A 26,978-nucleotide genomic window follows, 5' to 3' on the forward strand; every position below is an offset into this window, starting at 1 on the left:
TTCCTCCCCTCTGCTCATCTCTCTCTCCTCTCCCGCGATACATCACTTCGATTTGGCCTTACTCATTCTGCTTCCCCTTCTTCTCCTCCCTCCTGCTCGTCTTCTATCTCTCTCTTCCCTTCAGCTGCTGCATCTCGCCCACGCCACCCAACTCTGCCAAGTGCAGCCGACATAAATCAACCTCTACGTGGTAAACAAAGAGAGGGAAGGAGAGAGCGAGAGCGATGGAAGAAGAGAGAGAAAGCCTCGAGGCAGCCAGTGATCAGAACTAATGTGGATGGACTGCGTATTGCAGGCCGAGAGGAGCGCAACGCCTTTGCTTGTCTCTTTACTTTTTTCTAATATATGCCTATCCTTAGTTCAGTTACAAAAAAAAAAAGGATTTGTTCAGTTCATTTTTGGCCACCTCAGCTGAACCTGGGTCAGGCCAGTCAGGCTCAGTGCAACTTAATACTTCTCTTCTTAAAGCTCCTTCATATTGCAAAAATAAAGCTGCCATGTATCTTGGGAACATCTCATGTAGTGGTACAATGAACAGCAAGTGAGTAGCTAACTTGGTCAAAACCAGTTTGAGCTATAGTATGGAATACAAGTCTGGCCATGATGCTGTATAATGTACATGCTGTGGCTCCAGTCAGTCTCGACACGAAATGGACCCATCGACTTTTGCCACCTTGTACCAAAGAGCACTTTTCATCAGTCGCCTCTCTTTATCTCTATAAATTTCCCTTGCTTGCTATCGCTCTATGTATTCTATTTTCCTGGATTGTGGTGCTGTGAGGAGGCAGGATAATTGCCTTAATCACACAGCACAGATAGGCCGAAGAGTGGGGGAGAGAGACAGAAATATTGGCTGTTTCCAGGAAAGGCAGGGCACAGTTTCATGGACATTGACTAGTTCAAGTACAAAGCCCCGGCTTCTAACGGGCATTGAAGATGAATCCTGGTGGGTCTGACATTTACTGAGAGGTGCATGTGTGTGTGAGTGAGTGTATGTGTGAGAAGAAGAAATGTACTGCAGCAGATCAGTAGAAGCTATGTTCTGCTGTATGAAATTTTATTCATGATTGAAATGATAATCTAGTAGTTTCACTAAAGAAGGAAGATGAATGTTGGGAGGGGGGTGATATAAAATCAGATTGACAATTACTGACTGACGCTTTTTTAGCCATTCTAGCAGCATGAGACAGAAACATCTCAGCAACTACTAGATGAATTGCCACAAAACAGGCTTTTCCCCAAATGCTAATATGCGGTTTACATTTTGGGTTTTTAGTGAAGTATCTCAACTACTATTGAATGGATTGCCATGGAATTTAGTTTATGGTGTCCAGAGAATAAATACTAATGACTTTGCCACCAGCATGTCAAAGTTTTCACCAATCTAGTGAAGCATCTAGATATCTAAGTAGCCTAATTGCTAGGATAAAATGTTGGCAGCTTACGTTTCTGCAAAGCAGTCATTTCTTCACATTTGTATGTGTCATAGGCCTATGTACCATATTGATATTTCTAAAAGTTACCAAGAGTTACATTGACTACATTTCAAGCCTGCATTTCAACATTTGTAAGTGTAGAAAACACAGGATATTTTTCAGGAGACCTCTGGACAATTTCCAGCCACCGGTGTTTTAACAAGACCTCAGGACATTATACAGCTGTGATTGTTGCGACAAAAACAGGTATTTTAAGACTAACCCTAAACATGTGTTTTTGTGCCTAAATCTAACTGGGCCATAAGAAACATTGTCACAAGATAAAATTGAAAGTCAAGCCTAAAAAAACAAAGTTGCAAAATAAATAAATGTTTCAACATATCCATGGTTTGCAGAAATGTGCATTGCCAACATTTATTCTAGTGACTGAGTTGCATCTAACACACAAAATTATACATTACAAAAGTGACAAAGGTAACATTCCCATCAGCTGTACTTTGCGTTTTGTGCTAATTAAGAAATGTTAGCATGCTAAGATGCTAAACTAAGATAATGAACATGGCATTTAGCATTTAGCTGAAAGCACTGTTGTGTCAAAGTACAGTCTCACAGAGCTGCTAGCTAATCTGTAGACTCTTAAGTCTTGTTCCAAGGTGACTTGTAATCTAATAAAGGAAACAAAATGTACCAAAAATTGTTTGTGTGTATTCTAATTTACAGTGTGAAAACACACACATCCCACTGCTGGGAATCTGCAGGAGATGACAAAAGTCATATCCTGCCCATCGCCATGTGTAGCCCGACAGAATAAATTTCATTACTGAGGAACAAAACCACACAGGGAGCTGTCAGACCTCCACATAACTGAACCGAGGAAGAAACTGTGGAGGTCGAAACTTTTTATGATGCTTAGTCTTACTTTAACTTCTTTGTTTTTTGATAAAGGCCTGAATCACAAGAAGGCCTTAAAGGACTTAACATAGAAGAAATCTATATAAACCCTTCTCTTTATCAATTACAAATCACAGAATGAAATAAGGGAGATAATAAATTAGGTACATGTTAAGAAACCATGAGGGAACATAATGTAAGAAAATGAGCAAGGTCACTCTGGGACCATCAGGACAGCTGAGCCTGCAATAGGCACTGAGGTAAAAAAAATAAAATAAATGACAGTAACATGGACATCCAACCCCCCAAAAAAGACATGTAAGACAAGAAGGAACCTGATGCGGCAAGAAATTGGACCTGAACCTGGCTGATGTCTAGAGGAATTAGGGCAGCAAAAAACAAGCATTACATCCCGATGTAAAGCTCTGTGTCAAAGCTTCTTTACAGTCATGTTTTCTGTAAACTCACAGACACGTGTGGGAATAAAGTCAACAAAATGTGGTGTGAGGGTAACACAGCTACTGGATATGACTTACTAAACCTACTCGCCAACAACCACCAGCAGCAGCCAGAAGAGGGCTTTAAGTTTTTAGTTTTGCTGCTTATACTCAGACACACTACAGCTGCACCTGTCACCTACAAATACCCCAAATCCCCTCACCTACTCCTGTCTGTATTACGCAACCATGAAGGGGCCTTTATGGTAACGCCAGTTCTTGTTGTTGATATCCACCAATCAAATGCCAGACAGGGCACTGACTGTCCAACAAAAAAAGGAGGACGAGTGTTACTTTGAGATGGATCCAGCAGGGGAAGCCTTTTTAAATGAGTCCACCACCACTCTGTGCTTCACACTGAACCCCGTCCATGAGCCTGGACAGAACAGGATTGTTGAGGGGATTGGATCTTTAATCCAGTCTCGGTTTGATGTATTTGACAGACTGCTGCTCCCTGTCAGGTGGATGGTGTGCACTCGGCCACCCAGCAGGGTGGACTGGGTCTGTGTCTGTGTGTCTGATGGAGGATCAAGCAGGGTTACGTTGCAGGCAGGGAGCCTGGCTTAGAGGCTGCTGAGTGCTGTGTGTGTGTGTGTGTGGACTGGCTAGGAAATTTGGCCACGGCTGGAGCAAAGCCATTTCACAACATGGGGAGGCTGGCAAAGAGTATTATGCAGAGCGGTGTATCAGAGGGTCTGTGTTTTGTGTGTGTGTGTGTGTGTTATTGTCCTATCTCCCTATGGCAGAGACAGTGGAGGCCTTGGCAGGGAATTCCATCCAGAACACATGACTGACAGCCTCCAATCCATCTCTCAGAAGACAAACTGATTCAAAGCAGCTGGCCTTGGTGTGGATGTCTGTGTGCACTTCTTATTTTCAAAGTTCTAAACACACACATAAACTACACACTATGCATCACATTCAACAAGTTAATGTTAAAAGATCCTGCCAAATATATGAATGAGGGGACAAAATCAGGTGTACAGACACAGACATGAGATTAAATATACAGATGTCCAAAGGTAATAGCCTGACTTGCAATGAGAGAAAAAGGGAAGAAAAGAAAAATAAAAGTGCCCTTCTCCATCTAAGCGTTTCATTAATTTCGATCAAGTCCCCAAACTGAGGCCTTTCTGCCTTCATGAATATTGCCCCAGGTGCACCGATCTGTACAGTCATGACTGGACTGAACTTGGATGGATGGAATACAAAACAGATGGCGTAACTTTGGAAAGTTCACTAATAAGTAAAGATATAGATTGTTACTTATTGTTTTTATGCTGGTAAAAACAAACTATGAAGACCTTACTTTATAAATGAAATAGGAAGTTAGAAATGCAACTACATGTAAATGCAGTCCTACATTTCTCATCTGATCAAAGAATGCATCATGGAGTAGAAACATTTGTAGGCTGTTCTAAAATACAATTGAGGCCTGTGTAGGTCTGCAGTCAGGATGTCTGCAGGATTAGCCAAGTTAAATTTAGGACTTTGTAATACTACGCAAAATGCGTTTTATCACGTGCTCGTACGATCGTACCGGCCAAACTATTAGGGATGCACAATATATATCGGACCATTTGGGAACCTATCAACTAGGTCATTGGGATCCAAATGTGAGTATTTTTAGTAGTAGTTTACTACCTTCAGTATCACTGCCAGTTTCACTTTCAACGTCATTACCAATACTACTTTTGTTTATTATGGTTCACTATTAGTTTACAAATGTACTTAATTGTCTTACTTCTATTGTTATTGTATTAGGCACTGGTTTTTGCATTTAACTCTTTAAATGTGCAATATGTAAGAACTTTAGTTTGCAATTATCAACAGAATATGAAGAAATAGCAGTTTTGGCATTGTGTCAAAGACATCAATGTTTTGTGTTGCAGAGATATCTTTTGAAATTAGTATGCTAACCAGCTAGCCCTGGCCTTGAAAACCTCTTTCTCTCAGTGAACATAGGTCCTGTGCTAGTGCTGTAAATACCAACATTAGCTTCTATCTTCCGGGCTAAATGAGCTAACAAGCTAAAAGTCAGTACGTTTACATGATGTTAGAAAAAGTTGGACTACCTTTTGTGGCTCCAAGCCAAGAATAAGACAAGGGGGGTTGATAACATGAGAAACACGAAAACAACTTCAGGAATAACTCCTTACCCCTGTCCATATTGGATCCAATGTTATGTGTCGTCACATGTGCAGTATTTTCCCACTACACTCTTATTGTCTTAAACTGGTCCAAGTGTGTGACCCTGACCTTGGGATTATTACATTTCTATCGTATCTTAATTTTTCCTCTCTGACTTGGAAATTTGAGATGTGCTGCTCTTCATGATTGTTGGAATTTGCTCACTGGATCTTTGAGGTCCAGCACTCCACTAAGAATCCCATTGTTGAAGCGCAACCTCTGTTTTCAATTCAAAGCATTTAAGACTTTTGTCAGTCACATTTAGGACTCTATTTGGGCGGCTGTAGCACAGGAGGTAGGGCGGGTCGTCTAGTAATTGGTTGCTGGTTTGAATCCCCGGCTCCCCCAGCATGTCAAAGTGTCCTTGAGCAAGATACTGAACCCCAAATTGCTCCTGATGAGCAGCTGGCAGTCAGTCTGGCACCTTGCATGGCAGCCTCTGCCATCAGTGTATGAATGTGTGTGTGAATGGGTGAAGGTGACAAGTGTTGTAAAGTGCTTTGAGCGGTCAGTAGACTGGAAAAGTGCTATAGAAAATCAAGTCCATCTACCATTTACTCTTGAATACGACTAATAACAAGGCTGAATGAGTAAACTGTATTAAATGCTTTATTGGACACACTCAATTACGTATACTACAAATACCATTGCATGCTATGACTCTACTAGTTTGATCTCTAATTGTTGCTGGCTCCTGTAGGCTGCTAACAGTTGACATTGTGGGCTGAAACTAATTCAGAATACTGAATATACACAGTAAATGATTTTAGATGTAGCAGTGTGGAATCTCAATTTAGGATACGTTTATGTCCTTTTTACCTACAGTGGTTTGTGGTGTAAGAGTTTTCCATGCTTGGTAAAATGATTTATGATTGGCCTGACATTATGTTTCCTCATTTTTCTCTCAGCAGAATGCCAGAGAGTGAGGACAGTGACTATGATTTTGGGATACAAACTCTACCCTTGATATTGAGGCTGACAAACTTCATTTCCTCATGAGCAGAAAGTGAAAGCCAAAAAGGATAAAAATAATGTGAGAGACATTAGAGAAAGAAGATAGACAGGGAGAGGACATGGATGCCTTTGAGGGAGCTACTACATAATGTCTCTCTGTGTGTGTGTCCGTCTGCCGAGGTCTATGACACATATTCTCATGAAAAAACCTTGTCCTGTCTGGAGGCTTTACAACCTCTAGGCAGCATGCTGAGTGACAATGTGACGTCTAGCATCAGTCTGAAACCGAGTTAAGTGTGTGTTTGAACACAGAAGGGAATGCTGATTTAGAGACAATCAAAAATGATAAAAATCAATGAGGAATATAAACATGAAGCATATGAAAAACCAAACATTTAAACATAACAACATACTTTCTGCTAATCCTTCTACAGGAGAGATATGCTAGTGCTAACATGATCTGTTCATCAAAATGTAAAAATGGTCATAGATATAATTGGCTTATGGTGCAGACATACACTTTATCCAGATCTCTCACACACATCTTTTCTCTCCTCAGGCCTTCAAAACTGAAAGGAAAAAAAATGTTTTCAAAGAAATTCCTAGTGCCTGTCGCTATAGAAACCATTTGCTCCCCTGAGTGCGATAAAAGGAGCAAATTGCAGAGATGGAGGGTGGAGCCAGGAGGGATAGAAGTGCACATGCACACACATACACACACAGCCCACATTGCCTAGAGGGCCCCCTTCAGTGTCAATACAATGGTGTCAAGATCTGGACGGTGATTTGTTAGAAAAATGTGTGTATTTGTGTATGTGAGAGTGTACATGAGTATGTGGTGATACGCTGGACCCGAAGGGTTTTATAGTTGTTCTGTCCTTATCACAATCCAGCTTTGCACCGCCTCTCAAACACTACAGCACCCAAGCATGTTGCCACCTGCGCCCAGACGACAACTGAAATGACACTGTAGGTGTGTGTGTGTGTGTGAGGCAGAGAGAGGGACAGAGTGAGAGACAGTGAGAGACAGAGAGAACAGAGCAAAAGACAGCTGTCATCACCCTAGCTTGCCCTTACTGGTTCACTTTAAATTAAGTTCTTTCACATTTTCTGTCCTTAGACCATGAAGTCTGTCTAAGCATATAAATATCTCATCTCATTTCAGAGATAAAAGACCAACAACCACTGAAACTACAAAGCAATAGAAGATAATGGAAACTGAAAGAAAGACACCCAAACAAGTCAGACAAGATGAAAGCTAAATTCAATGTTATAAATGTTTAAAAAAGTTAAGAAAGTTGTAAAGAAATATTTAAAAGGAGCATACTGTAATGCTTGAATTTTACTAGAGAACATTTAGAGCCAATGAGCTTTGGACTTGCTTATGTAAAGAAGCATCCATGTTTCATTTGCTGAGAACAGAAGCATTTATAAATAGTTTAATATAATAATTTATAATAGGAAGAAACTTTGGAGGCAAGACTCCAACAAATGGCGTACGAGGAACCACTAGCGTTTTCAATGGGGTGAGTTTCAGTTCAACACAGTGTCATTTAGAGTGACACTTTAGTCAGCAAGACAGGCTGAAGGAGAAGATACTTGACAGGAAGCAAAAATATTTTCTTATCCAGTATTGGGTGTATTTCAAAATATTTTCCTTCATAATTACACTGTCAAATTTCCATGATGAGGTGATGTTAAGCTTATCATGAGGGATTTTTCGAAGCATTTTGGGAAAGCCTTTTATTTTCACCAATACAATAGAAATGGCTGCCTTTGCCTGCATCTGCCCTGCTGTTATGGATATTTGCTGTCAGCAAACAACACTAAATGCTAACACTAGCATAGGAACATGCTCACAATCACAATGCAAACATGTCGCTATTTAGCATTATAATGTTTACCATGTTGGCCATCTTCGTTCAGCATGTAGCAAGCAAACATTTTCTCACTAGCATTAAAAACCAAGTACGGCTGAGACTGATGGGAATGTCATTATTTTTGCAGGCATTTGGTCATAAATCAAAGTATACGTAAAAGTAAAAAAAAAAGTAAACGTCTGACACAATGATGGTGCTGGATCAAAAAGTCAGAGGATGACGAAAGTTATTACAATTCACTCTGAGTTTGACATGGAGGGATGTCTGTACCAAACTTAATGGCAATCCATCCAATAGTTGTTTAGATATATCATTATGGACCTAGTGTAAACCCACCCTGACACCCTGACCCAGTGGTTAGTAGACTACCATTCTGAATCCTCGAGTTTGCCATCACGGCCGTTGCCATCTTGGTTTTTGGAGCCAGAAGTGACATATTTGGATGGGAGGATGGAGCTGGGGAGGATAATCTTGATTGGATCTGACTCAGAATCAGAGGACATGCCGTGGTAGTGACTTGTCAATCACAAGGTAGTCGCGCACTAAAGCATACCCTGTTTTATCATCTATTACTCTAAAAAGGATCATAATTTACTAAATGAACATAATGCCATGTTGAAGAAGTTGAAACTAGCGATTGAGACCATAAACATAATAGGAAACAGTTTACTGAGGTAATAAATCAAGTGAGAAGCAGAGTCATTTTCTCATATGCCTACATACAGTAGATAATGCACCCAGTTGACTTTCCACCTGCTGGCCATTACAAAGAATGTAGGTTTAAAACACTTCTGCAATGACCTGGAAGCTCTGTTCATATTTTACACAGTCTATGGTCTGTAGAGACAGACACTGGCATCTCTAGAGCCATGCTGCTAAGTCTGGCTTTAAACATGGTCAAACTATTGTTGGCAGCCTATTTCAAAACTCTTTATCCAACAAATGACCTGGGAAGGATGAACTTATTGTTAGATGAGTTTCACTCTTTGCAGTAAGGTACATCATACAATAAGGCACATACAAGCATTTCAATCGTTTAAACTGAAGGCTGTTGGGAGAGCCACACATCAACAGCCAGGCAGACAACAATGGTGACAAATTAAAAAGTTAAACAGCCTCTTGACAATTTATGGTATCTATATACTGGCTGCAGAGGAGAGCAATTACAGGCCGAGAACAGAGAGGGAGAGAAAAGAGATGGATGAAACTGAGAGGAGGGCTGGAGGAGGGATGTGGAGGAGAAAAAAGATGAGGAAAGAGAGATGGAGGAGGCAGGCGAAGGAGTGAAAAACAGGAAAGAGAAAAAGCACGCTAAACCTGATCAATAGTAATTCTCCATGTCTGCGTGGAGGGTTATCTCTCCAGTCGCTTTTTTCCTTCCACTCCAATATTTCCTTCTCCTCCGCCCTCCCTCGGTTCTGATCTCTCTGTGCTCCTCTCCTCCCATCTCCTATCCCTCTCTTTTGTTCCACTCTCATTTTCACTCCTCTCCTATTCTCTCTGCAACTTTACTCTATGCTTTCAGCTCTGTCCTCTGAACCCTCTCATTTTCTCCCCTTCCAACCCTTTTCATTTCTCTCATCCACCTACTCTCCTATCTCACTCACATATTGTGATTTCTCCCGGTGTGTTTCAAGCCTATCTTCCACATACTGTGCAATAAACTGGTTGGAGAACAGGCTAACTCTCACAGTTGACCCGATGAGGTCTCCGAAAACAGGTCTCCGAAAACAGGGGTATTCTGCGGCCATAGATCAGTGTGACGTCAAGCGCAATAGGTTGGCTTTTACAGCACAGCTTGAGGCAACAGCATGATGTAGCAAATAGCAACATTGATGGCTTCTAGTGAAAGTACAAGTCGACACAACTCAGCACACACACACGATTTTCCGTTTGAATTTTCTAAATGTCTTAAAGGTTAAGTTATGATAAATATGTTTATGAATGTGTTGCTTGAGGTGAACATGTGGTTTTTAAAGATTGTGCATGTACAATGAGTGTGTGTGCTGTGTGTGTATGTGTGCGTGTGAGAGAACGCGAGCCATTGCTAATCCCCTGAACTCATTAGCCTAATTGGACAGTCAGCAGAGAGCTCCACATTGATCTGGGCCTGTTATGATTCTCCTCCCTATAAGCACTCACTCTTTTCTCTGGGTGTCTCCCTCTGTCCTCCCTCTTCCTGTCACTTCTTTCTCTAATGTCCTCCCTTTCTTCCCTCTCTCTGCATAATAATCTTTGGCACGATAGATACACTCGTCTGGACACTGCTAACCGCCCCAGTCTCTCTTTCTATTCTTTATATATGCCTGTTAGCGTTACAGCATTATCCATTCTATTTCAATTTGCGGCTTGGTGGCACTAACAGCCAAATATGTTGGGTTCAAAGAAACTAATGTAATGACGGGCTGTTGGCAATGACAATTGCTGGATTTCCATCCAAATATATTATGGGAGTCATGATGCTGTACTAAATAAAAAATAAAAAAACCCTCAAAGGAAATGGTGTATTTTGACAAACCACGCATCATTTGACAGAGGAAAAAGACTTAAAAGTGCCTTTAAGGAAATTCTGACTTCTGTCTCACTGCACAACAACTCACTTTTTAATACTCTGAAAAGCTGTTTATAAAAAAACTGCCCTCCCAGAAAAGGTGTGTATAGTGCTGATTTGTGAAGGCCAATAGCCAGTAATTTATAACATAAGCAAATTCATTTGTTTGTCTTTGGGTAACATAGATGGCTATACAAGTAAAAAAAAAAAAATAAATACACAAAATGAAGTACACATGCAGGCTGGTTCACTGGGGTACAAGCAGCTCATAACCACAGACCCAATGCAATTATGAAAAATGTTTGTCTTGTTGGATAAACAATGTTTTATTGAGCTGAAAAACTTGAAAATGACTCTCTAACCTCATGGCGCCCCATTCTCATGAACGCAATATCTCAAGAATGCACTGAGGGATTTCTTCAAATCCGGTACAAATCTTCACTATGACTCAAAGGTGAACTGATTAGAATTTGGTGACCAAATGTCAGAGGTGAAAGTCACTGTGACCTCACAAAAACAATTTCGAATAGGATAAAATGATGAAGTTATGACATTCGGTATACAAAAGGCCAGAGGTTAAGTGCACTGTAAGATAAAGTTGTGCAAAAAATCTTCCGCCCATTATTCAACACCACAGCTCGGGAACAGAAACTTGACTCGCGCATGAAGGCATACAATGAAGAGGCAGTGATTCTACTTTTTAAATGTTAAAGTTTGCCACAACTGTTGGAGCAGCTGAGAAGTGCACAGCGCAGCACAGTGCTCTTTTTGATTTCCTAGAAATGTTTGTTAAAGTTAAAGTTACATAGAAAGAAAAGTCAAAAACAGAAAACTGTTCACTTCTAAGGACAGTTTGTGTTCAAACCCAAGGGATATTGTAGGGAGCTGCCACTGAAGTAACGGTGTCTTGACTACCTCTACTTCCTCAAATTTCTCGATATGAAGATAGATGGATAGATGGATAGATGGATAGATAGATAGATAGATAGATAGATAGATAGATAGATAGATAGATAGATAGATAGATAGATAGATAGATAGATAGATAGACAGACAACATGACAACTCCCCAAAGATGAAGCCAAAACATCTCTGGTGGCTGGCAGAGGCGTCTTAACAGACAGACAAGGGCCAAACTACAAAACTCAAAGTACAAATACATTTTTACCAAAGATAGTTTCTGTCATTTTAGGCAGTTCTTTCTGCGTGGATGTATGTTCAAGTGTCTTTGCTTTTCTGATGGTTTGTTTTAATTAGTTACAGTATTTGATGACATCATGATTGACAGCCGAGTCCTGCTCGCATTTGAGCGGGTGGATTTATGGGTGGCAAAGTTAATACCACAGCTCCAATACTGTGAACACTCCAATGTCACCAGCGAAAGATGGCTGGGCTCGTATCTGGGGGAATTTTGCCTTCATTTTTGTACATTGGGAGGAAATGGAGAGACATTAGCCATCTTTATATGCAGTCTATGGTAGGAATACTGGAGTGAGGAAGGTTTAAAGAGTTATTACACCATAATAGACATTATAATTCTACAGTGTCATTGCTTCTGATAGTGGCTAATAGACTTGAAAGTGTTTTTTCTCTTCTGTTACCTTTATGTGGGTCATAAAACAACCATAATAAAAGGTGACAACACACTCTGCCACCAATATGCCTGATTAATTCAAAGCAGTGGGGTTACTTTCAACAAAAGGAAGTAAACTTTTCTGAGTAGATGATGACTGCTCCTGAGAAAAATGCATCTGTCATGGGAGGGGGTGTGTTGTTTCTGGATATGTCAAATCAAAACTGAAAACAGAATCAATAGTCTCTCTTGTCTTTTTGTTTGTTGACTGTAATCTTAATACTGTCAGTGAAAGCATGTAATACTGTTCCCCTGGCATCTAAAGATAAATGGTCCTGAATGACCGTGTGTGAGCAGGAACCCAGTGGGAAACACAATGCGGTGTTTTTCCTTCTCAGCATCTCTCAGAGTGTCCATAGAGACAGAGGAAGATAGAGAAAGAGAGAGAGGAATAAAAAGATTGTTAATGAATAACTTCAACTATTCATCTCCACCTGCCCACTTGTCTCCCCCCCCCTCTCTCTCCCCGTCTCAGCAGGAGTCAGTTGATAATGAGGTGTGGTGTTGTCAGAATCACAGCCCATGCTCATCCATCCAACCTGCTTAGTAAGAGGCATCGCACAGTACTGGCTCATATGTACACACAAACACAGACATGCAAGGTCATAAAGACACAAATGTCAGGGTATGCATGTGTGTACACATGCTGCCGCACACAGAACACGTATGGACACACAAGCTTAGGAAAATACATAGACACATACTGTACATACACCTGCACAGGTATACATAATGTTTGAATGCCCTACACACAGAGACACACACACAGAGACTCGTACACACACATGCACGCGCACACGCACACGCACACGCACACACACACACACACACACACACACACACACACACACACACACACACACACACACAGAGTGTGACACACAAGAGTTAGAGAGAAATGGTCAGTGTTGTGTGTGTGTGTGTGTGTCTCTACTGACCTTTACTTGTCAGATAAGAGGGTGGCATTATCACTGTAATGTGCCCGAGTGTGTATGCATTACATACTGTGAGTGTGTGTGTGTGTGTGTGTGTGTCTGTCTGTCAGGTATCGCACTAGACTAACATTACTTTACTTCTGCTCCTATATTCATCCATCTCTCTCTTCTCTTCCTTCAAACAGCTCATGATCTTCTGTGACCGGGTTCTTCTCTCTCTCCTTCTCCACTTAAACTCTCGGTCTGTTATCCATCCTATATCATCCAACCGCTGCCCCATCCTTGTTTTGTACAGTAACTCCATTTATTTACCATGACGTCTCTGCCCTGTCTCTGTCTCTCAGCATATTATAATCTCTCCTTTCCCTTCTCCCTTTCAGGAGGGTGAAGGGTAAGTGAAGATCGTTGGGCCCCAGTGGAGAGGCCCAGACATCCTGGGTGTGTGTGTATATGAGTGTGTGTGTGTGTGTTTGTGGGTGCCCCATCATTGCTCATCTCTGGCAGTCTCGCTGGCTGTTCCCCGAGCTACAAGCTACAGAATAAATACACTTTAAATCACTGCGTGCACACAAACACACACACACACCCACACACACACACACAGAGTCAGCCTGCTCCCTGGCAGCACTTTGCTGCTGTTAAATGAGGGGTCTGGGGAGTTGTGCCGGCAAAGCCTTTGGCTACTCTGGCTCTCTTCCCCTTTCTGTGCACTCCAGTCAAACACACACTGGGAAAAAAAGCTGGGGATATGACGAGCAGACTGTAATATGCAGGGATTTACTGATGTTCAATAAATGAGATTCTGGTAACTGAACCTACCGAAGTAGGAAAATAATGACATTGTCTGGGATCCAGAGAACCTTTCCAGAAAGAGATGAACTGGCTGAGTGGACTGAATGTCAAGCCCAGCTGCTCTTCACGTGGACTAGATGGACCGACTGCATCCAGGAGAGAAATACGATAACTTTATTAAAAATCTTGTGTGTGTGAGTGGAAGACCGGCTCTGAACTTTCCAGTGGGAATTGAACCCAGAGGCTTCACGGTTAAATGGTATAAGTCTTCAACATCACTAGTTTGCCCCCTCCTGCTTCATTTCACCTCTCTGAGTGCCTGGGAGCGTTTTTTTCCTCCTATTTTTGTGACAAAAATTGGTTTTACCAAATGCTAGTAATATGATATCCAGATTCCCAAATCCACTTTTAATGAAAATGTTTGGGGTTGACAAACATAATATTAACTATCATTAACTACACTGATTGTCTGGATGTATTGTTGCCCAACCCTGCCTTGTGCAGACACCACATGTAAAGGCCATATCTGGCAGAACAAAAGTGATTCAGTTGCTGAATTGCAGAAGGTAAATACTGGATATCATTCATTTTCCACTTGTGACATTACTCATAGAGTAAGAAAGGCTTCTTTAAAGGATAACACATCTAACAGTAAATTTGTAAGTGTAGACAAATTATTACAAATTATCTTGTACACTTCAGTCTGGGATTGTTCAGTCTAACATTCATTCTCTTTTAGCTCTGTGTTTGGTCTCAACCAACTCCTGAGGGAAATATCTTGCTCTTTATTCTGCTAAATGCTCCACTGTGTCCACCAGCTAGTCGCTAACAGAGTCTGTCAGCTGTTTGATGCTGAGCAGGTAGTGTACAGTGGGCTTTTAGAGCTTTATTGCCAAAAATGACAATAACAGCTGTGAAAGTCAACCAAAACAGTAAAGTTGAGGGCTGGACAGCTAAATAATGAGCTGAAACTCACTAAAGGTGTATAAAATTGATTTTCCCAGTTTGGTGTGTAAGAGCTTAACTGGTCTGCACAGAGCCCTGACCTCAGCCACATTCAACACCTTTGGGATTATTTGAAATGCCGACTGTGAGCCGGCCACCCTATACTGGGTGAATGGGAGCAAATTTCTGCATCCAGGTTAAAAATTCTTGTTCAAAGCCTCCCCAGAAGAGTGGAAGCTGCATATTTGCCTATGGTTTTGCAGTAAGTGTTATGTTTGAGTGTCCAAATACTTTTGGCTGTGTAGGACTGCAAAGCCTTGAAAGGATCAAAAGTGGTAAAGTGCATCTTTACAAATGTAAACTATTTCCCTACATGCTGCAGATATTTCACTTTATTTTAGTGTAGTTCAGACTGAAGATCAAAAAAAGACGAACATCACTGGATCTTTTTCACTATCTCCCTTCAGAATGATTTTAAAACTCACCGCCTCCACATTTAGTGGGATTCTATATCACTCTCCATCCTCTCTGCAGTGGGTGTGGGTGCAGGTGGTGATAGGCTTCCTCCCCTCACCCCCTCTCTCCCATGCTTTCACCATTTCTCTCTACGCCCATGTAACTGCATATTTTAAACTGGTGGAGTGTGTGAAGAGGGAATGAAACTGTGGGGCTTTAATCACGCTTTAAGACAACTAAGTACAGGATGGCTAGTCTTAATATTTTGTCCACTCAGAGTTTTTGGGCTTGGACACAGAAGACCTAATTGAAAACTCCACAGCCTTTGGAAGATTAGTTTTAACACGGTTTTGTAGCCAGAAGCTTATAGCTGTCTAATGCTGGTGAAATAATAATGATGCTGGACTGTGATCTGCCTACTCAATCTTTAAATACGTATATATTCCAACTGTGCCAAAAGATAAATGAAACAATGGAATCTGACATAGTGGGATTATGCTGCACAGGAGCGCAGACACACACACACAGACTATATATATCCCTGACCCCAGGCTGTCAGGGCATCTTGTCCTCATCCAGCTCTGCGTCCTTCCCACAATGTAACATCAACTAGGTTAACTGCAGCTAATACGGCACAGCACTGCTGTCCTCAATGTCTTGTCTCATCCTTCGATGCATCTATCTCTCTACTTATGAATCTTTCTATTCTTATTAGTCTGAAGTGGTAGGAAAGGGTAGTGTTAATCAGCCCAATGATTTCTGACATTTCTTATACTGGCAGAGGTGGGATGTAATGGAGCACAAATACTTTGTTGCTGTACTTAAGTAGATTTTCTCTATTTATTTCTCTATTATGATGTGAGTCAGATAAACAAGTGAAATGTGAGTTTTTTGTCCCGCTGGACTTGGAAATTTGAGATGTGCTGCCCTTTCATGTCTTTTGGAATTTGCTCATTAAATTTTTCAGGTATCTTTATTTTACTTGAATATTCATTTTTGTGACAACTTTTTACTTTTCATTCCTACATTTAATCACAAATATCTGTACTTTCTACTCCTTTCATTTTCAAAACAGGCTATCACTTTAGTTTTAATGCATTTGAAATGATCGATTACTTTTATTTTTTATCATTGCACACAGCCTTCCCAACATCACAAGACTAATTTCAACCTATCAGTGCATATAATGCACGACAGACATAGCGAGACAAAACAACGTAAAAGACGTAACAAGACGGAAACCAAGAGGGAGACTGGCATGGGTAGAATTGGTGTCTTAGTGTCTTGTATCTGCAGACCCCGCAGCCCTCCATTCTTCTTCCAGCCCTTCCTCATTTTTGATGGCTCGGGACACTTTACCAACCCAAAATTTCGATATTTGACGGTCTGGGAATGAGACTCAACAAGCGACTATCTTTGTGGTGTGTTTAGGAACAGCTCAGACAAATCCTCCTTTAAATTTAATAGTCTTTGAATTACATTAATATGACGTGAGCTACTCTTTACTTTTATACTTTGAGTACATTTCAGAGCCTGAACTTTATAACTTGAATAACGTAACTTATAACTTGAAGTTGAATCAGTACTTCTACTTTAACCAGTCTTTTTTTTACAGTATTTTTTACAGTAGCAAGTATTTGTACTTCTACTTGAGTAAAAAATGTGTGTACTTTTGCCACTTCTGCATAGTGGAGACCCAATGACCCTACAGGATACAACATAATAATTATTAGTATTCCATTGACATTAAGGAAATACTAGTGTGAGAAGTTGAATTGTGATCAGTACCTCTACAGCATGGTACCTTGTGTGTTGTTAAGAGTACAGAACACAGCCAGATGTTGAAGATGTTTAGAGGACTGGTTAACAATAACAGAAGGGAGTAGCCCCTTGAGGATACAGGAAGTGGAGCTTTTCTTGATAAAAACACTCCAATGAGCAACAGAAACTCACTTCCAGCGCTCTCGATTCAAACTGCAAAGATCATTCGATGGACTAGTTGATGGAAAGAAAATTAATCTCAAACTATTTTCAAAATCATTTAAGTTATTTTGGAAGTAAAAATGTCATGCCAGGGGAACAACATTTGCTGGTTAGCTTCTTAAATGTAAGGATTTGCTGCTTTCTTTGTAATTTATGATAGTTAATATTATATATATATATAATATAGTATATAAGAGCATTTGGGTTTTACACTGTTGGTTGGATAAAAGGAGCAACTTGAAGATGTTACTTTGGACTTGGTGATGAGCATTTTTCATAATTTTTAATTTGTTTGTAGGCTAAACGATTAATTGCAAAAATAATCCTCAGATTAATCGATAATAAAAATATTCATTAGTTGAAGCCCTATTCTTGATCCTGTCCTAACTAGTTCCATGCATAATTACCATCATCTCTTGAGAAGTTTGTCAAAAGAAGTAACAAATATAAAGAGAACTGCAGGTGATTCAGCTCTCCAAAACAAAACCATAAACGTGCTCAACTCTTCTGTGGCTTTTCAAACTGTAACAAAAACACAATTCTGATTCTTCCCAGAAAGACAAGTACCCTGGACTGAAGTAAGAGGAAAAAATGAAGAAGCTACAGCTTGTTGAATGATGCTTCACTGTGGAAGAAACTTCACAGGAAAAAAGACCCCTAGTGCTTTGCAAGCTTTAACAGTATATTTCCGCAATAGCCTTGCAGCAACTATGAGAAAGCTGTATCCCACAGACAGTTCCACCGCAGTAACTCCAGGCTAAATATTTGATTGATAGTGCTGGAAAACTGTAAAAGATGAATCCTGGCAAGCAACAGCTGAATATTAATTTTACTGTTACAATCTAATATTAAGATATAATACAGAATTTTACAAAATACAAATTTGAGTGAGACCTGTATTTAAAGTCATAGGAAAATAAAGTAATCTAACAAGTCCCAAATTTACTTTCAAATGCAGATAGAATAATGTTAACTAAGCACATTTATCCTCGCGAGCTTAACAGCCTTATCAGACTGACTAATTCTCCCTAAAGTAACAGTAGTCTTTGGGAGGACCTTGATTTAGCCTTTTCTTTAACGGCCCTTTCAGCCTCAGCTTTCGTCTTTAAGGCACAGAGGCTATTTTATCATTTATATATATATAAAAAAAATAATAAAGCTAGAAAATAAAATCAATACGTGCCTCCTACTCTCATTCAATCTTTTCTAAAAATCCTCCAAAACAAACCCCGTGGGGTTCAGCCAGACTAAGGACAGCTGTCATTGTTAGGAGGTTAAGTTATTAATAAATCTGACATGGATGTCTAAGAGCTCAGGCAGTGACATTTTCAGGAAAATAAATCCCTCTCTGGCTATTCTCTGTCGCTGAGGTGGGCTGTTTAGCATAAGATGTGAAAGCTACCGTGGTAAGACATTTATTAAAACAGAAAAAGTACTTACCTGAGGCATTTTTCAGGTAGCCGTTGGAGTCCACTGTGGTGTACATTACATAGGGACCTGGCTGGTTGACACCAAAAGGCTGCAAAAACACACATACGAACACAAATAAAAAGACAGACATATTTTGACATTTTGCAAGTATATTTCCACATCAGCTGTCTGTCAGGGTAGAAGAAGACAGGGAGAAACAAGCAGGGAGGGGTGGAAAAGAAAAAGACACAAAACAAGAGAGAGTGGGCAGAAAGACAGACAGGCATTTTGTCAGCACAGTGACCTTGAGCAGTGTTTTAGTTTCATTTTTTCACTAGGTGACCTGGCAAATGTCTGACCTAGCTGGCTGGAATCTGATTGAGCATAAATGAGTGTGACGGCTGCGTGTTTGTGCGCCTGTGTGGGTGGATACACAGTGGTTGTCTTATCTCTTCATTATGAAAGGATGACGACTAATGAAGAGATCTGTCGCGCCATCCTTTGCTTTACATCAGCTAATCACGAGGCCTGTTACACATGCAAACAGAGACTTGGCCCTATATGCTGTGACACTGAGCAGTCAGGTGAGGAAGGAATAGAAATGAGGTCAAAAAAGGAGAGAGAGAGAGAGAGAGAGGGAGAGAGAGATGAGGAAGCACAGAGGAGCAGATTAGTGGGCTCAAAGAAAGACAGAGGAAGAGAGGTATGACTAAGAAGAAGAGGAGCGGCAGAGTGAAATGAAAAGATAGAGGGGGTGATGGATGAGAGGGGAGAGGAGGAGAAACAGCCGCAAGCTCCACTCATCTACAGCATTCATCATACCTTTCAGTTAGACAACAAGCGGGTAGAAGAGTAGACAGACAGAAAACCACAACAACTCCAACACCGTCAGCCTCCTGTTGATGTCACAGCTAATGTGTTTTGCAAAGGGCCTTCCACATGTGAGAGGTTGTATAAGGAGTGATGCTTGGCTGCTGTATTTCTGTCTCATTTCTCTGTCCACCTACACATGATTCTCAGACATTAGCTCTCTGAGAGCTTAAAGCTAAATGCTCTATAAACTGATGGCTTCATTCAACTTCAAAAGTGCACTTGTAGTTCAAAAGCTCCAAATTGTAAGAAAGTTTTTGAGTATCATTCCCAACCTGTCAGCGACTGACTCCATTGCACTTTTCCATATCAAAGGTCTTTTCTTTTTTTTGAGTTCTGAGTACAATTGCAACATTATACCCCATTCAGAGGGCCTCAATGATGCAAGTCAAATGTTGTGGGTCAATTTCTGTGGGTCAATGTACATCAGCTTCTCCTGACCAGGGCTGGAGGTTGTCCCATTTGAGTGAGCTGGCCTCTGATATCTGCTGTCTGTATTACTCTGTAATGTAACTAGTAGCTACATCCATCAGTTAATGTAAAGGAGTAGAGCATTCTTTACTGCTTAGCTAATTTAAACTCTGAGTTCTTTACCCCGAAGAAGGATCTTATAGTAGATTGCATAGGAACGTGTCTAAAGCAACATTTGCACTGAAAGAACACGTAGCTCCCTTCTTTGTTTCAATGAAGCCACTGTGCTCAAGCAGAGAGCTCCTTTGAAAATAAACTGAAAAAACACAGGGTCATCTGCCAAAACATTTGAACCTAGCTTAACTTTCTTTGTCCCCAATGTCCTCTGGTGCCACAATTTCCTGTCTAATCAACTGTGTCATATTTCTACTGTTTCTACTAAGTGAGACGGAGGATAAAACAATTTCGGCTGTGTATACCTCTTTTAATGTTTTCTTTTTTTGTATTTGCCTGCTCCAAGTTTGTATATTGTGGTATCTGCTTCCTGTAAGTATACATTGATGCAATTCTCTTTTCCAAACTTTTCGTAATGAAACTAGAGCCACAACTGCAGCTGAAGGTCAAACTGGGACCAATGTGAAAGGCAGAACTTAACCTTGTGGATGTTTTCATGTATCGACCTGATAAGAGCTGTCTGGCCTCATCACACCAGCTCAGACATGAAGCCTTGGATACGTTACAAAATTCACAAAATGTGAGCAGAAGGTCAACTATGAACAGATACCTGTTATTCAAAAAATGAATTAGCACAACCCTCTTTTAGCAGAGACAATCACCTTCAAAGTGACCCTGAACAACAACAATCAATGAACCCCACACCCCTCAAGTGCGAGAGTTGGAAAAGGCACACCTGGCATTAATTTGCTCTTGTGTTCAAAAATGATTACACTGATTTTTTTATGGGAACATATGAGATACTGTACAGTAAAAGCATGCGCTACTGACAATAAAGACAAAGAGGATACTAACAGGTGGAAATCAGGTGATATACTATCACATAAAAATTTTAATTTTTTGTAATGTTTTTCAGGCTGCACTAAAAGAAAGGTGCTTTACATAGAAAGATGAGCTTATACTGCCTTAGAGCTCAAAAACACATCACCAATTCAAATCACTTTCCTTAATTTCCTGAATATAAAGTTTTTCCTCCCCATAGAGGAGAAGTTCAGCCAGAAATGAGGATATTCAAGCCCATCTCTCTCTTCCTGCTGAAAAAGTGCTGAGTACAAGGCTCTTAAGGGAGATTAAGATGCATGCATGGAAAGATACGTGAAATGGGGGCAGATAGTGCACACAGACAGATACACCTGGACACAGCAGTCAGTGGTCAGCAAGATAAGAAACAATTTTATGACACAATACTTTCATTAATGCTGTCATTAGAAAAGTGGACAAGTGAAGACAGATTTCTTACCTTGACATCTTCCGGACAGTCATTGGAGCAGAGGCCGCTGAGCACTGAGGAAGACACAGATGGAAAAGGGTTAGACATGTTGCTCACCATGTGTTACATGTCCAACACAATAACACACTCTGCTGTGGAGCAGGTGTCATCTGTGATGGTGCTGTTGTTGTGCACTGAGGGCGAGTGAATCTCCGTGTTTCAAACAACAAGCAGGTCAAACTCCCACAGAGAATAAACTTTTCTGTTGCTGACAGTCAGAACAAACAGACGGACAAACAAGAAACAATCTCATCCATAATGACTGTGCTTAAGCGCTCCGCACATTCACATTATATTTCAAACAATTTAATCATCCTTTCTGTATGCCAGGTGAGCGTGGACAAGGCAAACAACAACCAAAGAGGGGAGGGAGGGAGAGTCATAAATAAATTGCCAGCAATGAGAAACATAAAAAATAAATGTGCAAACTATTAGCACGGCATATGCGTGTATACGTGCATGCTAAGAGAGCGTTTCACTTATTTGTGTGTACAAGCAGAGCGAGGAACAAAATCCGCTGAATTGCTAATCAGTCATTAGAGGAGACTTTATTAGCATACTAATCGGGTCCTGGGTCTAGGTTGCCTTGATTTGCCTGATGGAGTCACACTGAAGCCCAATACTCTGTTAATAAGGTCTGCACCCAGTGCTGCACTACACAGCAGCCAAACTCAATGCACACTGTATAGACGGTGGGCGGATGAAGCCTTTGTGCTGGATTGTTCATCACTAAATCGCCCACAATCATGTTAATCATAAACACTTACCTTACACATAGCCTTGATAACCAATTTGAGGAAAAGTGAGGGCTGTATTTAAGGATTTAATTTAATAAGGATTTTCTTTGAAATGGGTTTTTTTATGTGGAACAATGGCAGATGACAGCTGACCCTGAATGCAGAAGTAAATCTGATATTCGTAACAAACTGTGGAAGGTTCCCTTTTACATGTACTCCATTCATCCATTTATTCACTCACAATCCATCCTTTCACATAGCTCCTTAATTGTGTGTTCGTGTTTGTTTTCATGCTTCCCCATTCTCTTAGCACCAAGGTTCCTTTATTCATTCCTTTACACTGTAAAGAACATTTTAGCAGTTAAGCATTAATAAATGATAACCATTAAGAAAGGCTTGAATACAGTGGGGTCTAAAGGGCTATTCACAACAGCAGTGTTGACAGAAGCACTTCTGCCGTGTTGTCTCGCAGAACAAATATGCTTCTGTTTCTACAAATGTGTCACTTCACAACATCTCTGAGAGACACTTGTGTCAACACTCAACCCACTGTTTTAATTTTTCACACAAATGTATATATATATATATTATTTTTATCTTTGTGAAAGAAGCGAGCTATTCACATCACACCAATCTTCAACTCCCTGTATGTTGTGCGATTGTGAAGGATGTGTAAGACAATCACCTTCAGTGTCACTATGAGCTTTCAAACTTCACAATGGGAAATGGGAATTACTGTAAGGATCAGGGGTGGAAGTAACTGCTTACAACTACTCAAATTACTGTAATCCAGGGTGCTTGTACTTTTATTCTTTCTGTAATTTAAGTTGCATTTAATCTACTTAGTTACTTTTAAAAACATAATTGAGCAATGTGAATTAATATCCAAACGATTCATCTACATGTTTGTAGCCAATCTGATCACAAATGGGCCAATGAAAAGTCTGACATTCGGACAAAAAACACTAACTCTGCAGCAGGCACAGGTTTGTGGAGGTGACCATGACCACTGAGCAGAACAGAGCAGGAGTAATTCAGACTGAAGATTTAATTGATATAATGCCTGCTATTGATAATGCATTAAACATTAACATTTAAAAAGCAACTAATACTCTGAGAAGTGTTTGAGAAGAATAATTTATACTTCTAACTGAATAATTATTTTACTACCAGTATTTCTTTCAATTGTAATTGAGTAATATTTCAGTAATGTAACTTTACTTGTGCTTGAGTACAGATTTTCAGTACTCTATCCACCACTGGTAAGGATTTAGGATGGTGAAATCTGCTTGTCCATTGGTCAGTCCACCACTTCAGTCCTAGATGATCACCTAGCTTTTTCTTTAGTGCCAACACAAGGTTTACATTCATAGTTTTGAAAGACAGCACTGACTGACATAAAATGAAAACAGAAATTCATGTTGCCCTTCAGGATGAATTGCAATAACTTTGGTGATCCTCACTTTTCATCTTGCCCCGTTATCAGGTAAAAAAAAAAATGTATTTAATATTTTGGGAATTGGCCCCAGTGAAGGCAGACTGTTGCATCACCTATGCCTCGAACTAAATGGATGAAATCATGGATATTACAGTGAAAGGCTCAAGGGGCTATCCCTTTCTTTTTCCATTTCACCTCTCATGCACTAATTCACTTTGCTGAACAGCCAATCAGTGATTTCTATCACTGACTGGCTCAGCTGCTGATGGTGCAGGACCCACCACAACAACTAGAGTCACAGAAGCTCATCGATGGCACCGACATTAGCCAACAGCTGACCTTTGGCCTGATATCTGTATAATCACTGACATTCCCATCAGCCCCAGCTCTACTTTATGTTTACTGATGATTAGAACACAGGCTTAACTATGATTGTGAACATCAGCATGTTGGAATACTGCGGTTAGCTTTTAGCTGAGTAATTACGCCAATGTTGTAAGCAAATAGAAAAGTGGTCCAGGGTTGAGGACTGCATTGCACCATTTTCTTGTACTCGGATCCCTCCATGTGGTAACCATTCTGCAACCCTTTCTTGTAAATAAACAACAAGCAGTGACAAGATTTTTGGTAAAAACTTTGATTTAAAAGGAAATGGTGTACATGTGGCAGAGTAAAATTTGCTGCTTTGAAGTTCACAAGCTTATTAAGTGTATGCCTGAAGCGGTTTTCAGATGGAGCACCCATCAAAGACAAACATGTGTTCCTTGACCCTGACTGACCACACTGCATACCAGCTGCTAGTTAGCGTCCTTGTTAATCAGGCTTCAGTCAAAAATCAACTTTTAGCAGGAAAAAACACTTTAATCTCTCATCAAGGCTGTTGTTTTGTTGTCATTTAAATGGCAAGCCTGCAGTGACCACACACACCATTCGTCATTTAATGAAACTGTAACAACTTCAATAACGTCTTTATATATTTGTTGGTAACATATGAGGGAAAGAAATCTGGAACCTCTTAGATGACTTCCCTTACCTGTCAAAGCTCAAGGTTGTTTCAGGCTACTATAAATAAGTTGAGTGAAGTTGAATAATGCTGAATTAACTAAAAAAAAAAAATCATGAGGTTATTTGGCTCCGAAAAGATCAAAGCCTTTATGAGAGTCAGTGGAAGTCCGGCCTAATGCACCAAAGTGGTCAGAAACAGCCATGCATGTAATTATACTGCCCATCAACACACACACACACACACACACACACACACACACACACCCCACATGCGCAAGTGACATGCAAGTGACTCACACCTCATACTATGGTTGTAATGATCCCTCAATCTGGATCGATATATTAATTAATTGTTCAACGATCCAATATCATGCAAAGTGAAAACATTTCTCCAAAACATCATACTGAGAGAAACCCCTTAATTTTGCAATTCCCTTTGCACGTCTTTGCCACCTTTTGCGTCAAGCACACCTTGTTGTTGTGTTGCAGACAAAATAACCATATTTCTTTTCAGTAGACTTCCCTCTTTATGCCTGTGTGGTTAACAGGTCAATTAAGAAAAAACTGGAAGTTTGTAAAAATGCTCTTCCCAGAGGAGTCTCTGCATCTCTTTGGGCTAAAGCACAAACTGTGACACAAACTTGTCATTGTTGGTGTTAATCTGGCAGCAAACATTTAAATGTATCCTCAAATCACAAAACGCCACAGGAAAGACAAAGATGACGGCAAATGAAAGGACCAAAAGGAACAAACAATGCCATGCAGCTTGAATACAAATATACTGTATGTCAGAAGTTGATTGTCAGGATAGTCTCTTATTGAGAAACAAGTGAGATGAGGTGTTTCCTGTAAATTTAAATGGACACATTTGAGAGCAATTGATGTGCGTGGCGGTCTTTGGTTTGTGATGGAACACAAAAAGCCTGTGTCATTTTCGTGACATTTTAATTTCCCAGTGGAGATGTAATAAAGCTAAATCACACTTAGAAAAAACACTGTCAGAGCGCCCTTGCCTCATGCCATACTCTTTTTCTCCTTTTGATTTCCTGTCAAATGTGAAAAACCCAATAAAGTCAAAACCAAAGAGGAGGCTCTTTTAATTGGAGGTCTTTACACATCCACTCAAGGTATGTAAGGAAATGGAAATAAAAAAAGTAAAATTAATCAGTGAGCAGGGACACACACATGCTACATTAAGAATTTCATGACAAGAATTCAATGATGCATAAAGAGACAGAGAGAGGAAAATGATAGACAGAATGCATGAATGCAGAAGTCCTTCACAACTCAATGGGCACGCCGTCGCTCCAGGAAGTGGATGAGTCTGTGTCAGGGTGGGTATTCGTGTTTCTGTCTGCGCAGGCGAGTCACCACACTTGTGAGAGAGAGGAAGCTCAAATCTGGTGCTTCTTTTGTGAGGCCGCTTTGTTCTCCATACTTTAATCCTTGGTTGACATGTAACAAGTACATAACAGCTCCTCCATGGCCAAAACAAGATCCCTGGAATAGCTCTCACACATCCTGTGAGGAACACATTACATCTCTTGGCAAGATGTCTCTCTAGCGCGCGCGCACACACACACACACACACACACACACACACACACACACACACACACACACACACACACAAACACACAGTACAGCCTACAAAGGTTAGCCTATTTTCTAGAGTAACATTAAGACTGATGGCAGCTCCTTCACAGGACTAACTTAATCAAGTGGAGGATGAACTGGTATGTGTAGTCTGTATGGGTCTGTCTGTGTGTTTTTGTGATTGTGACAAAGAGCCAGCCAGCAAGCAGTGTGTGTTAGAGTGTGTGTGTGTTTGTTTGTGTGTGTGTGCGTGCGTGCGTGCGTGCGTGTGTGTGTGTGTGTGTGTGTGTGTGCTGGTTCAGCCCAGTGTGTTTCTAAGTGTGGTACTGAACATTTCTGTGACTGAGATTGTGAAAGGGAGAAAAGTAAGCATAGCTCGATCATGGAGAGATGAGAAAAAAAAAAATCATGTACACAAAATGTTGCAACACAAATAGGAAAGCATATGGACTGCAAAGAGGATGAAATTTAGCTCAGATGGCCAAAATGCAAAAAATATTATTATCTAATAAGTATTTGAAGTATCGCTATATCATATATTTTGGAAGGGCCCTTGAATTTTATAGAAGGTTTTACAATAATTTCTTCAAGAAAATCCATGACATGAACTTGTAAAAGTACTGAATTCTGGCTGCGTTGGCACATAATGCCCGTATACTTAAAGTGTGCACTAAATTTATTAAGATTAAAGATTTATTTCAAGGGTAAAACTGGAGTTATACTCTGAAGCCAGAAATAAAGTTTACTTTTTTAAAAACAACAGTTAGGTGAAAAAGGTTTAGTATCTTAAGAAAGACACAGACCCTTCCAGTAGATAATTATACACTGTACATCCAGCATAGACTACACTAGGATTCTTGATAA

At 40.3% G+C, this 26,978-nt stretch overlaps 1 protein-coding gene across 1 annotated transcript in view; it reads right to left on the reverse strand.

Moving 5' to 3' along the window:
• The window catches only part of itfg1 (integrin alpha FG-GAP repeat containing 1), a 147,800-nt gene that overhangs the window by 17,073 nt on the left and 103,749 nt on the right, over nucleotides 1-26,978 (reverse strand). Inside the window, exons 13-14 of the mRNA XM_073464857.1 lie at nucleotides 21,309-21,352; nucleotides 18,584-18,662 (exon numbers count right to left, since the gene is read on the reverse strand). Coding sequence (XP_073320958.1) covers nucleotides 18,584-18,662; nucleotides 21,309-21,352 — 123 coding nt within the window. The remainder of the gene's footprint in view (nucleotides 1-18,583; nucleotides 18,663-21,308; nucleotides 21,353-26,978) is intronic.

Source organism: Pagrus major, chromosome 4 (assembly GCF_040436345.1).
Source record: "Pagrus major chromosome 4, Pma_NU_1.0".
Classification (NCBI taxonomy): Eukaryota; Metazoa; Chordata; class Actinopteri; order Spariformes; family Sparidae; genus Pagrus; species Pagrus major.